We start from the raw sequence: 15,043 nt of genomic DNA, 5'->3' as shown, positions 1-15,043 counted from the left end.
ACAAGTCAATGGCTTTTATATCCACAGATATTTAGCAATCATCATCATTTTGGGAAATTTTTATCACTTCAAAGATAAATTCCATATCCTTTAGCTATCTATCACTCTTCCCCTATAGTGATTGCATTCCCCCTATCACTAAGCAATCACTAACCTACTTTTTCTCTATATTTTCTAGAAACCCGGAAATTTCATGTAAATGAAGTCACATAATATAGTCCTTTTTATCTGTATTTTTTCACCTGAAATAATGTTTGCGAGGCTTATCCATGTTGTAGCATGGATCAGTATTTCAGTCCTTTTTAAGGTTGAATAACATTCCATTATACAGCTCTACCACATTTTGTCAGTTAATGTACATTTGAGGTGTTTCTACTTTTTGGCTATTATAAATAATCCTGTTATAAACAGTCATATACAGGCTTTTGTGTGGATGTGTTTATTTCTTTTAGACATATACTTAGGAGTGTTATTGCTGGGTCATAGGATAACTATATACTTAACCTTTTTGAGGAATTGTCAGACTAACATCCTCATTAATACTAACACACTCTACTAATACTTATTTGTCTTCAATCAAAGCCATCTTAAGGATGTGAAGTGGTATCTCTCTCGTCGTGGTTTTGTTCTGTATTTGCCTGATGACGAACACAAGCATTTTTTCATGTGCTTACTGGCCATTTGTATACCTTCTATATGGAAACATCTATTCAAATAATTTGCCTATTTTTAAATTGTCTTCTGAGTTGTAAGTTTTTTATATGCTTTAGGTAAAAGTTCAGATATGTGATTTGATCTTTTCTTTCATTCTATTGGATGTTTTTTTTACTTTCTTATCAGTGTCCTTGGAAGCACAAGTTTTAAATTCTGATTCAATCCAATTATCTGTCTTTTGCTGCTTGAGGTTTTGGGTATCATATCAAAGGGTCCACTGCCAAATCTGAGGTAAGATTGACACCTATATTTCCTTTGAAAATATTTACAGATTTAGTTCTTATGTTTAAGTCTTTGATCCATTTTGAGTTAATTTACAAGGGCCCAATTTCATTATTTGGAATATGCATACCCAGTTTTCTCATCATCCTTTTTTGAAAAGACAATTCTTTTTTCATTGAGTAAGTCTTGGCATCCTTGTCGAAAAATCTGTTGACCAGTGAATATACTGTTTTATTTCTGGACCCTCAATTCTATCCCATTGACCTCTGTCTATCTACCACATTATCTTATTTCCATTTTTATAGCCAGTTGTGAAGTTAAGAAGTATCTTGGCTCTTCCAAATGCCTCACAATTCCAAATTAAATTTAGGTTCATTTGTCAATATCTAGAAAAGAAATAGTGTGTCCACCCTAACAACATTAAGTCTTCTGAACCATGAACCTGGGAGGTTTTTGATCATCTTTCTTTAAACAATGTTTTGTAGCTTTCAATGTGTTACACATCTAAGTACTTTATTCTTTTTTTAAAAGATTTTATTTATTTATACCACAGTGCATTTTGTCTGGATTTCTTCTACTTTTGTCTGAGTCAAGGAGAAACAAAACCAAGCAGTTACAGTCTTGACAGCCTATTTTAATAATCAACTAAAAATACTATACTTAGAAATTCAAACTTCTGTAATTTTCATTTCTGACAATTGAGTTTTCTAATCAAGTTCAATAAAAAATGTTTCATTTAAAAAATTATTTTTCATTTAATCTCATTGTATTTTCCCCATTATCATTTAGTCCCCTTATATTCCCCCCAGCAGTCACCACACTGTTTTCCATGAATCCTTTTTCCTTTGTGCTCGATCCCTCCACTCCCTAAGCTTCCCCGACCCCAACTAGCTGTCACCTCCTCTCCATCTATGAGTCTGTTTCTGTTTTGTTTGTTAGTTCAGTTTTTCCATTAGATTCCACATAAGAGGAAAATCATATAGTATTTGTCTTTCTCTGACTGGTTTATTTCACTTGGCATAATGTTCTTCAGGTCAATCTATATAGTTGCAAAGAGTAAAATTTTCTTCTTTTTTATGGCCGAGTTGTATTCCATTGTGCAAACATCCCATGGTTGTTTTACTCACTCATCTGTTGATGGACACTGGGGCTGGTTCCATGTCTTAGGCGACTGTAAATAATGCTGCACTGAACATAGGAGTGCTTGTATTCTTTTGAATTAGTGTTTTGGGTTCCTTCAGATATACTCCCAGAAGTGGGACTGCTGGGTGAAAAGGCAGATAGATTCATTTTTAATTGTTTGAGGTATCTCCATAGTGCCTTCCATGGTGCTTGCACCAGTTTACATTCCCACCAACAGTGCAAGGGGGGTTCCCCTTTCTCCACATCTTCACCAGCACCTGCTGTTTCTTGATTTATTGATGACAGCCATTCTGACAGGTGTGAGATGGTATCTGGTTGTGGTTTTAATTTGCGTTTTTGATGATTAGTAACACTGAGCATCTTTTCATAAGTCTATTGCCCATCTGTATGTCCTCTTTGGAAAAGTGTCTATTCAGGTCCTTTGCCGATTTTTTTTTAATTGGATTTTTGGTTTTTGCTGTTGACATCTATTAAGTTTTTTATAAATTTTGGGTATTAACCCTTTATCAGATATATCAGTGATTATGTCCTCCCATTCTGTGGGCTGTCTTTTCATTTTGTTGATGGTTTCCTTTGCTGTGCAAAACCTTTTTAGTTTGACAAAGTCCCATTTGTTTATTTGTCGTTTATTTCTTTGCCTGGGGAGATATATCTGATAAAAAATTGTTGTTGCCTATGTTTTCTTCTAGGTTTTTTATGGTTTTGAGTCTAATATTTAAGTCTGATCCACTTTGAATTTATTCTTGTGTGTGGTATAAGGAGGTGGTCTGGTTTCATTTTTCTGCATGTATTTGTCCAATCTTCCCAACACCATTTATTGAATAAACTATTTGTAGGCCATTGTATGTGCTTGCTTCCTCTATCAAATATTATATGACTATAAAGGTGTGGGTTTATTTCTGGGCTCTCTGTTCTTCCGTTGATCTGTGTGTGTGTTTTTATGCCAGTACCATGCTCTTTTGATTACTATGGCTTTATAGTATACTTTCATATTAGGTAGCATGATTCCTCTATATTTGTTGTTCTTTCTCAGAACTGCTGTTGCTATGCATGGCCTTTTGTGGTTCCATATAAATTTTGGTTCTAGTTCTGTGAAATACGTCATTGGAACCTTGATAGGAATTGTGTTGAATCTACAGTTTGCTTTGGGCAGTACAGATATTTTAATGATGTTAATTGTTCCTATCCATGAACATGGTATGTGCTTCTACTTACTTACATCTTCTTCAGTTTTGTTCTTTAGTATCTTACAGTTTTCTGAGTACATGTCTTTTACATCTGTGGTTAGATTTATTCCTAGGTATTTTATTCTTTTGGAAGCAATTGTGAATGAGATTGTTTTCTAAATTTCCTTTTCTTTTAGTTCATAATTGGAATATAAAAATGCAACTGATATCCTGCTACTTTGCTGAATTCATTGATCAGTTCTAGTATTTTCTTGGTGGAATCTTTGGGGTTCTCTAAGTACAGTATCATGTCATCTGCAAATAAAGACATTTTTACTTCTTCCTTTCCAATATGGATGCCTTTTATTTCTTCTTCTTGTCCGATTGTTGTGGCTAGGACCTCCAATACTATCTTGAATAAGAGATGTGAAAGCAGACATCCCTGTATTGTTCCTAATCTTAAGAGGAACACTTGTAGTGTTTGTCCACTGAGTATGACGCTTGCAGTGGGTCTGTCATATATAGTCTTTATTGTGTGTAGGTATGTTCCCTGTATTCCCACTTTGCTGAGAGTTTTGATCATAAATGAGTGCTAATTTTATCAAAAGCTTTTTCTGTATCTGTTGATATGATTATGTGCTTTTTATCCTTCATTTTGTATTTGTGATGAATCACATTTATTGATTTGTGAATGTCGTACCAACCTTGCATTCCCAGAATAAATCCTATCGATCATGGTGTATGGTATTTTTGATGCACTGTTGCATTCAGTTTGCTAATACTTTGTTGAGGATTTTAGCATCTATGTTTATCAAGGGCATTAGCCTCTAATTTTCTTTTTTTTTTTGTACTGTCTTTATCTGGTTTTGGAATTAGGATAATGGTAGGCTGATAAAATGAGTTTGGGAGCCTTCCCTCTTCTCAAATTTTATGAAATACTTTGAGGAGAGGTGTTAGTTCTCAGAATGTTTGGTAAAATTCACCTGTGGAAGCCATCTGGTCCAGTGCTTTTGTTCGTTAGGAGTTTTTTGATTACTGCTTCAATTTCATTAAGTGTAACCTATCTATTCAGATTCTCTGATTCTTCCTGATTTATTTTTGAAAGATGGTATATTCTTGGGAATTTATCTGTTTATAGAGGTTGTTCAGTTTTTTGGCATGTAACTGTTCATAATATCTTCTTACAGTCTTTTTTGTTTCTTTGATATCAGTTGGTATTTCTTCTCTTTCATTTCTGATTTTATATATTTGAGCCCTCTTTTTTTCTTGACGAGTCTGGTCAAAGGTTTGTCAATCTTGTTTATCTTTTCAAAGAACCAGTTTTTGGATTCATTGATCTTTTATATCATTTTTCTTTAGACTCTATTTCATTTATTCCTGCTTTCATCTTCATTATTTCCTTCCTTCTACCTACTTTGGGCTTTGTTTGTTGTTTTTTTTCAAGTTCCTTTAAGTGTGAAGTTACATCATTTATTTGAGCTTTTTCTTTTTTTTTGTTGTTGTTTTTGTTTTTTTTTTGAGATAGGCCTGTAATGCTATGAATTTCCCTCTTAGGACTGCTTTCCCAGAGTCCCACCAATTTTGGATTGTTGTGTCCTCGTTTTCATTTGTTTCAAGGTATCTTTTAGTTTCTTCCTTGATCTCATTGTTGATTTATTCATTGTTTAATAACATGTTCTTTAGCTTCCATGCCTTTGCATGTTTTTCAGTGTTCTTCTTGTGGTTTCTAGTTTCATAGCATTGTGGTCAGAGAAGATGCTTGATATCATTTCAATCTTCTTAATTTTATTGAGACTTGTTTTGTGTCCTAACATGTACTACATCCTAGAAAACATTCCATGTGCACTGGAAAAGTGTATACATTCTGCTGCTTTGTGGTGAAATGCTCTGAAGTTATCAATTAAATCCATTTGATCTAGCATGTCATTTAAGGCTGCTGTCTCTTCTTTGATTTTCTGCCCAGAAGATCTATCTGCTAAAGTCAATGGAGTGTTAAAATCCCCAACTATGACCATATTTCTGTTGATTTCTCCCTTCATGTCCATCAAGATTTGCTTTCCATATTTAGGTGTTTCTATGTTGGCTGTGGAAAGATTTACTAGGTTTATATCCTCTTGTTGGATTGTTCCCTTCATGATTTGTAGTGTCCTTCTTTGTCTCTTACTGCAGCCTTGGTTTTAAAGTCTAAGTGCTATGGGACAGCAGTGCGATTCCAGCCTTTTTTCCCTTTCCATTTGCATGATATACCTTTTTCCATCCCTTTACTTTTCATCTGTGTGTATCATTCAATCTGAGATGGGTTTCTTGGGGGCAGCATATATATGGATCTTGTTTTCTTATCCATTCAGCTATCCTATGTCTTTTGGTTGGAACATTTAAGTCATTTACATATAAGGTGATTACTGATAGATACATGTATATAGATACATTTTATTGTTAGACTATTTTCCTCTGTCATCGTCTTCTCCTTCTTCTAACAAGCCCTTTAACACTTGTTGCAGCACTGCTTTGGTGTTAAGAAACTCCTTTAGCTTTTTCTTGTCTGAGAAGCTCCGTGTTTCTCTTTTGATTTTAAGTGATAGCCTCACCATATAAAATAGCCTTGGTTGAAGATCCTTGCTTTTCATCACCTTGAATATTTCACGCCATTCCCTTCTGGCCTGAAATGTTTCTGCTGAGTAACCAATCAGATGCCAGTCTAATTGGTAACCCCCTGTAGGTAACTAACTACCTGTTTTTCTCTTGCAGCTTTTAGGATTCTCTCGTCTTTAAGCTTTGCCATTTTATCTATGATATGTCTTGATATAGGTCTCTTTGGGTCCAACTTGTTGGGAACTCTCTGAGCTTCCTGGACTTGTGTGACTTTTTTTTCCTTCACCAGATGACGGAAGTTTTTGGTCATTAATTTTTCAGATAGGTTCTCAATCCCTTGTGCACTCTCTTCTCCTTCTGGTATTACCATGATGAGGATGTTGTTATACTTCAAGTTGTCGAAAATGTTTCTTAAGCTCTCCTCATTTTTTAAAATTCTTTTTGCCTTTTGCAGCTCTGCCTCAGTGTTTTTTTCTACCTTGTCTTCCAAAACACTGATTCAATCCTCTGTTTCATCTAACTGACTGTTTATTCCTTCCAGTGAATTGTTATCTCAGATATTGCATTCTTTATTTCTGACTGATTCTTTTTTATGGTTTGTATGTCTTTTTTCATGCTGTTGAGTATTCTTATAATCATTACTCTAAACTCTCTGATAAATTGCTTGCCTCCATTTCATTTAGTTCTTCTGGAAAATTCACTTGTTCTTTCATTTGGGGTCTATTTCTTTGTCTTCCCATTTTGGCTGCTTTGTACTTTCGGCCTTAGCTGTTAAAACTAATCATCCACCAAACACTTCAGTTGTTACTCTAATCAAGCTGTAATCAGCAACCTGGTGTAAGCACTATAGGGTGGGGCAGAGTAATTCCTGTCTCCTGTGGGCAGGGGTATTGCTTCTCCTCAGGTTGATGCCATTCAGAGAGGAGTGCTCAGTCTGAAAGAAACTGCTCCTACAGTTTGGGGAATGACTCAGCATAAGGATCCTGGTGGCTGTTCCTTCAGTTTTCTCCCCAGAGCCAACACCAGACTCTCAAGCGTATCTAGTCAACTCTGCCCTCCATTTGCTGGCACTCAGGGTAAGTGGCTGCAAATGAAATTTTGTGCTTTGGCCTTTAAGAGGCTCTCTGCATCTCCAGCAGTCTCTCCCTGGCAGACAGAAATCCTACTGCTTTTTACAGGTGGGTGTTATCTGGGGTTCCTTTCCAGCTATGTTGCTGGGGAGCTCATCTTGGGATTTTAGACCCCACACTTCTCAAGGGGAACTCCCCAGCAACTGAAATATCCCTCCAACACTTCAGCTACTGCCCATGGGAGCCCAGCCAAACCTCTTGCATCTCCTCTGCACTCCCTACCAGTCATGTTGTGGTGAAGTGGTTTGTTCTGTCTGTGGTTGTAAGGCTTCTCTCCAGCTAGTATTGTTGGTTATTCTGGATGATTTCTCTACAATTTAGTTCTAATTCCAGGTTGGTCCTGGGAGGAAGTTAGTGTAGCTGCCACTTACTCTTCTGCCATCTTGGATGAACCTTTATTCTTTTTGGTACTACTGTAAATGGAATTGTTTTCCTAAATTCATTTTGGATTGTTCATTGAAAGTGTATAAAAATACCACTGACTTTTGTATAATAATTTTGACCCTGTAACCCTGCTAAACTCATTTATTAGCTATAATAATTTTCTAGTGGATCCTGTAAGTTTTCTCTATCAAAGATTATGTCATCTGAAAACAGATAATTTTACTTCCTTTCCATAATATGGATGCCTTTCATTTCTTTTTATTGCCCAACTGCCCTGGCTAGAACCTCTACTAAAATGAATAGAAGCAGCGCAGTGAACAGCCCTGTCTTGTTTCCTATCTTAGGGAAAATCATCCAATCTTTCACCATTAAGTACGAGGTTTGTTAGTCGTGGTTTTTTTATAGATGCCCTTTAACAGGTTGAGAAAGTTCCAGTCTACTCTGAGTTTGTTTAGTGTTATCACGAAAAGATATTAGATTTTTGTCAAACACTTTTCTCACATCTACTGAGATAACGATATGTTTTTTTTGGTATTGTTCTATATATATGGTATATTAATTGAATTCTTATGTTCAATCAACCCTGTATTCCTGGGGTAAGATCCCAGTTAGCTATGGTGCATAATTTTTCTTATATGTGGATGGATTTGGTTTGCTGTTTTTTTGGTTAAAGATTTTTGTGTCCATATTTGTAAGAGATATTGGTCTGCATGCAGTTTTTCCTTGTGATGTCTACTTTTGACATTAGGGTAATACTGGCATCACAAAATGAGTTGGGAAGTACTCCTTCCTTTCCCACTTTTTGGGATAAGTTTGTGAAAAACTGGGATTGTTTTTTTAAATGTTTAGTCAAATGCAGTGCTAAAGCCCTCCTGGCCTGGGTTTCTCTCCAAACCCAGGAACTTTTTTGATTACTAAATTCAATCTCTTTACTAGTTATAGATTTATTCAGCTTGTCTATTTTTTTCTTAAGTCAGTTTCAGTAGTTTGTGTTTTCCCAAGAATTGTCTACTTCGTGTAAATTATCTAATTTATTGAAATATAATTGTTCACAGTATTCCTTTAAGTTGAGTCTTCTCTCTTTTTTTCATTGGTCTAGTGATAAGTTTCTCAAATTTGTTGTTTTTAAAGAAGCAGCTTTTGGTTTCATTGACTTTTTCCCTATTGTTTTTATTCTTTATTTAATTAATTTCCTCTGTAATCTTTATTATTTTCTTTCATCTACTTCCTTTAGGTTTAGTTTGTTCTTTTTTGTGTAGTGTCTCAAGGTAGAAAGTTAGGTTACTGATTTGAAATTTTCTTTACATATGCATTTATAGCTTTAAATGTCTAAGCATTACTTTAGCTGTATCCCATAAATTTTGGTGTGTTGTTTTAATTTTTATTCATTTCAAACTATTTTCTAATTTTCCTATTGATTTATTAATTTTTTCTTTGACTTACTGGTTATTTGGAGTGTGCTGTTTAATTTCCACATATTTGTGAGTTTCCAAATTTTATTTCTGCTGTTGAATTTTAATTCTATTCCATATGGTCAGAAGGCATGATTTGAATCATTTCAATCCTTTTAAATTTATTTGTTTTATGGTTGCACTCTAGAAATAGTTCCATGTTCACTTGAAAAGAACGTATATTCTGCTATTGTTGGGTGGAGTGTTCTAACTATAGACAGAGATGGTACATAGAATTCTTTTCCTTCCTTGTTGATCTTTTGCTTAGCTGTTCTATCAAACTTATTCTTTTTTTTTTTTTTTCACAGCACTTCTCACTTCTTAATACATTACATACTTGGCTTATTGTTTAGGCTTGTTCCTTGTCTGGTACCCTCACTATAATGTAACCTCCATGGCAGCAGGGTTCTTTGTTTTCAATCACATATATATTATTCTGCAGATATATGCCTAGAATGGTCTTACCACATGACTCGTTCTCAATAACATTTGCTCCATCAACAAATAAATAAAGTTCTTAAACCACTGCTTGGCACAAAGTAAGAGTTCAAGAACTGACAGATGTTGCTGCTATTACTGATAACAAAGTTGTGAGAGAGTTTGTGATGGCTATACCAAGTCATCTTTCTAAGTCACCAATAGTAAATACTTCTGAACTGGTTGGTGGTAGTTTAAAATAGAAAGAAAACTTCCTCTCATTGGCTTTTATTCCCTCAGAAAAAGTGAGCAACAACAAAAAGAAAATAAATTTAAAGTACAAATATATTATGTGTATATACTGCACCAACATTACAGGTATTCTCTATAGCCCATTAGCAATCACTGCCTCATACGTATTTTATATGACTGAGGAAATGTCAGAACCTGAATGATAGATACATGGGCAATCACAGAAAACAGAAGTAGAAAAAAAGAAGAAAAACCATTCTGAGATTTCTCAGGACCATAAACATCCTAGTGCTTTATCTGTAGGAAAATAATTTAATAATAATAAGGAATTGGCTCACAGGGAGAATGATTTCTACACTCATCATTGTGTATTTGTATGAGGTCAATGGGGATAGGCAGTAAGTCATGGAAGAAAACTGATGTGACATAGGCAATGGGTTATGAAAGAAGAAAATGATATATATTTTCAGATCCAGCATCCTCAGAGAAATCTAAGAAGTACAATTTAAGGACAAAACTAAAGATAGAGCTTGTCAATTTTAACATGAAAAAAGAACTACCAAAGTGGTTTGGTATACACAAAGGAACTACTGTAAACTTTTATTTTTAAACTTCCTTGCTCCTAGCCATCCCAAACTATAGCCATAAAACAAATTATATAAAGGACAACTTTATATAAAAAAGAAAGTGACAAACTTGAATGAGTTATTGAAAAGCAGCAATATTAGAGTTAAGAAATTAACAACTTGGTTTCTGCCCACTAGTACAGCACATGTTTGATATTTTGCCTGAAGAAAATAAAGTAAAAATTTGTAATAATAAATAGCAAATAAACAGAAGCTTACTACTATTTGTTATCTTAATTAATGTTGAGATTCCATGCAGGGTAAGGTATGTAGGAGGTGAAAAGAAAAGAGATTTAGAAGGAATTATTCAGAAAGTGAAGAACTGGCAACTATCTTTACTTCCTTCAAGTTTTCTGCCCATCTCTGTCCCTCCTCCTTCTACCCAGTTTTCTTGAGACAGTGTTTGCATCAGCTTCTGCTTCTGTATGACAGAATCACTTGTTGCTGGCATGTAAACTAGCTTAGGACTCTACTCAAGTTTGGGGGCAGGATGGGCTGTATTTGAAAGCATGCCACTTTCATTGCTCAGAGGAAAATAGAGACAAACAATCTGACAGGACAAGAGGGGTGCCACAGAAATATTAACAATAACATTTCCAAACATTAATGTTGTTCATGGTTTTCTGAAAAAACAAAAAGGGATTTTTGGGGTGAGAAGCTGTAGTGACACAAGAGCCACTTTGGTATTAGCCTAGTATTATTTCTTCAAGGTCAACAGTAGCGTGAAGTGAGTGACCCTTTCTCTTCAGAACTGTCATAGGGAACAATGTTAGGCCTAACTCAAGTGGTGCTGGCTTATGTCCAGGTTCTACAGTTTCATGTTTTCAAGCTATAAGAAGAGCAGAGGCTTTATTATAAAACTAAGTTGTCATTTTTGTAATGAATACACTAAGTAATAAATAACCAATGAAACAAAAAGTTTCCAATAATTTATAGCAAAGGACCCCCAGCTTCTGGTCCTCTGCATCTGCTGACTTGAATGAGTTTGAGTAAACCAGCCACAAGAAGTTAAAATTCGAGTGGACTGAGCCACCTCCCCGCATGGGACATGTGTGCCTTGATAAGGAACTTAGGATTATATTAGATATTTCTTCGACACCTGCAAATGCACTGCACATGTCACCATGTTCCTGAACATGTTTGGTGGCAATGAAGACTAGCAAACAAACAGTTATAGGACAAAATACAGAGTTCTGTCCAACTTGGAAACCATAACTCCCAGATAGGCAAGGCTGGCCTGGCTAAGACAGATCTTAGTCCTTTAACACTCAAAGCATCCTCCGGCTGGCTCAAACCCAAACAGGGGATTCTGTCCTCAGATCTTAATTTTGTATATCTTCTTCTTCATTAAAATCTCAAATGCCTAAACATTTGAAATTTAAATTTTACCATATAAGTTTGGGTTGGAAGAACCTGAGAAAGACAAACAGTATGTTTGATGGGCTAAGAAACAATGTGAAAGAGGAGAGGAAAGAAGAAAAGCGTAGTCAAGGGTCAAGCTGAAGAATGATTTAAACAATCTAAATTGAACTCAATTAACTTTTTGTCCATGACCCCATGTCATTTGAAAATTATTTATTTTGCACAGCATTCTTGACTTCTGACACTTTTGTAAAAAGTGCTTCGTATACTTAAAATAATGTGTCAAAACAAATCTCTTAGGAAGTTACAATTAAATTTAGACTCATAATTTAAAGCTTTCATTTGAATATATACAACCATAAGAGATAAACCAGAAGACATGTATGCGTGGGCTGCTTCAGCTGAACTACATTCAGTTAGATGGATTATAATTTGTTCTTAGAAGGAAAAGAGTATTCTAATTCACTGTGCTCTGCTTACTATAATGCAGCCTTAGCCCTGTTGGAGAATGTGGCATTTAGTTATTTTCATCTCTTTTTATTTTTGTTTTAGAGTTTCTGATGAGACTAATTACATAGACATAAGGGACAGGGCAGAGAGAATGAAGGGGACGGTGAGAAAGGGGAAAAGACTACCTTGGAAATGCAGATATAAATAAGGAGACTGCTGGGAAAAGGAAAGTATAAACCCAAGCAGGCACTATGATTCTGAGATGTATAACTGTATAAATGCACCCATATCATTTCCTCTAGAAATTACATTTCAGAAAATTCTATATGTTTTCTATAACCTGGAGTATAACCTGGAGAATGCTGAGTGATAACAAATGTAGGAGAAAATACAGACAAATGGTGAATTGTTGTAGGAAAAATGAGGTTTCCTATAGACACATGAGCTTTTACTAATGAACTAATGATCTCATACACAAGTTTTCGCTTTGAAGGATTCCTCATGCACAGGTGTGAAGGCTCTAGAGTTGAAGAAGACAATCTCTATCCTGAAAAGAGCAGGTAATTATAGCAGAGCTGTATGATGATTTCATTACTGTCGTGTAGAAGGTACCTTGGTGCTGCTAATGCCAAGCAAAATCAGTCACAAATACCATTTCTTTAGTTTCAGAAATAGAGAATATATTACTTAATTTCTGCTTTATGATATTTGCATTTTGCTTTATGAGTTGGAATGCAGAGCAAAATCTAAAGTCGAAAAAGACTGCCCACCTACATCATTACTGGTATAATGTATAAGAACCAGTGACTTTGTGGCTTGAGAGGCGTAACGGAAGAGTTAAGATGACATTGCATGAAGTATAACCCAAACCTCCAAAAAGCTATTTCACATTAAAAGAAATATTGTTATACAACAGACAACTAAGAGGTCTTGTGAAAACAGGTCCTAACTTCGGGGGGTTTTATTTACAAAAATAAATCTGTTCCATTTCCTGATTGATAATTGGCCATCTTCAGAGCTCTAAAACAAATGTTTTCAACTACAAGAGGTGGAGGAAGAGAATACATCCTGCATATCAATCAAATTCCATTTTATTGGCTTGTCAGGTATTTATTTACCAGCAATTTTAAATCTGAGAATTATGGGAGCTCAAGGTCAGTGGCATCTTTGGACTCATGGACTACTGTGCTTGTTCCCAAATATCACTAGGGCACAGAGACTGTCATTGCATTTGGTAATGAGTCCACAACAGTGCTCAGCTACCCACCTGTCAACAATGCTACTTGATTTCTTTCCTACCTATCTTGGAAGATCGTGATACAACCCCATTTTATTTTCCCAAGTGAGCAAACTTGGGATGTAACATTCTTTTTTAGTTCTTTATTCACTAGACTTGTTTTTATTAACCACAGAGGAAAACTAAGCTAAAATCACTTTTATGCTCCCCTCTGCCTTTAATCGTGAATGGGGGTTTTCTTCAGCCTTTCAGAGCCATCTTAAGATATAGATCTCAAAGCGACCCTCCTCAGTTATGTCAATACCCATGCACAAAGGGGTTTTAGATACTGAGGGACAAAGGTTCAGGTTTGTTCAGATAATTTTCCCTAGACATACACTTTAAATACTCTCTTAAAATGCATGAAATTGTATCTCCTCAATAATTTATCTTTGATCATTATTCATGATTACAAGAATTTAGTAAGATTCACCTTAAGATATACTGCATCTTAAACATCCACTCATCTGAAATACATAGTCTAATTTGACATAAAGCAGGCAATAGGCAACTGCTTCTGCAGGGCAATTACAAAAACTCTTCCATCCAATTCGTCCTGCTCAGAATTTGATCCTAGAAGCAACAAAAGCTTGGCCATACCACTTCTGTATCTCTCCATTCACTGTCCTTACAGAAAAGCTAACTGAACAAAGTCTTTCACATCTGTGTGGAAAACTAGAGATACATTCTCCCTACCAATCTTTAGATCTAGAGTAAAATTAGAAGACATGTTTCTCAAGGTGAGCAACACTGTCATTTTTCTAAATTTAACAAAACCAATAAAAAGTATTACCAGAGTATTACAGGGAATTCTATTTTCATTTGGTTCATACTGCCAGTAAAGAATGAAGTCTGCTTATTAGGCAAATGGAACAATTTCACAGTCCCTGAGTCCAACCTGCTGCAGATACAGGAAACAGAACTATACTCAGTCAGTGTTTTTTGCTCAAGAAAACTTCCATATTTCCAAATCAGAATTCTGGAGAACAGCAAGTTGAAGACCATGTGTAACACTTTTAAAAACCTACTCCTTTAAGGGTAAAAGTATAGGCTGAGATGCCAAAGGATTGAAGCTGAGGAGAATTAGGATGAAGGGAGAAAGAAGCCAGGAATCAAGATAATCTTGGAAACAACCAGAAATTCCAACTTGCTACTGTCCCAGTTGAAATCCAATGACATCTAAAGGGAGCTGCAGAAGCTCAGAAGAGGGTTCAGTTGAAATTGTGACCACACCGCAGGAAGACAGAGCACACATCTAACCTTTGCTGGTTTTAGTCGGTTCTGAGGACATGTTTCCAGTCTTCTTCTTTTTTCTTGGAACCGATACACATTTCCGGTCAAATGTAACAGGACTATATTGAGGGAGGCTGTTGAATTTTTTTTCAAATTCTTCATCCAGCTTTGCTGAGCTAATAAAAGAGAAGGGATATAAGAAATCAGCGCATGATACAAATATGTAAACAGAAAACAATACAAAACATATGTTACAACATTTCTTTTTAAAACAGGGTTCCTGAGAATTAGGTCATTGTTAATAAATTCTAGGCAAGGAAAAAAAATATCTTTTCAGAAAAGCTGAGATTTATCAACACAGTCTTCTTAGTAAACTCACATGACAGGTTAGCTTAGAAAAGCTAACATCACCTTAGAAAAGCTGAAACATTATTTAAAATATTGGGCATTTTTAAAGTGGAGAATTTACCATTCTCTCCATTGGCATAAGGATTTTTCATTAAGTTCAATACAAAGCATATTCCATCCAGACACGTGCCTCATTCTAAAGATTCATATGTATGCACCCATATTGCCAAGATTATTGGTGATATGGCATATTGGCAATTTCATAAGATTGGTTTTC

At 35.4% G+C, this 15,043-nt stretch overlaps 1 protein-coding gene across 18 annotated transcripts in view; it reads right to left on the bottom strand.

Moving 5' to 3' along the window:
• The window catches only part of BBX (BBX high mobility group box domain containing), a 267,802-nt gene that overhangs the window by 21,783 nt on the left and 230,976 nt on the right, over nucleotides 1–15,043 (bottom strand). For all 18 annotated transcript variants that reach the window (XM_045850882.1, XM_045850876.1, XM_045850877.1 and 15 more), the window contains one exon: nucleotides 14,446–14,594. In XM_045850882.1, coding sequence (XP_045706838.1) covers nucleotides 14,446–14,594 — 149 coding nt within the window. The remainder of the gene's footprint in view (nucleotides 1–14,445; nucleotides 14,595–15,043) is intronic.

The sequence above is a fragment of the Phyllostomus hastatus genome, unplaced genomic scaffold (genome assembly GCF_019186645.2).
Source record: "Phyllostomus hastatus isolate PE091 unplaced genomic scaffold, TTU_PhHast_1.1 phas_contig_86, whole genome shotgun sequence".
In the NCBI taxonomy this organism is placed as follows: domain Eukaryota; kingdom Metazoa; phylum Chordata; class Mammalia; order Chiroptera; family Phyllostomidae; genus Phyllostomus; species Phyllostomus hastatus.
Note: the sequence above shows the minus strand (reverse complement) of the source record. Positions and strands in the feature narration are given on the sequence as shown.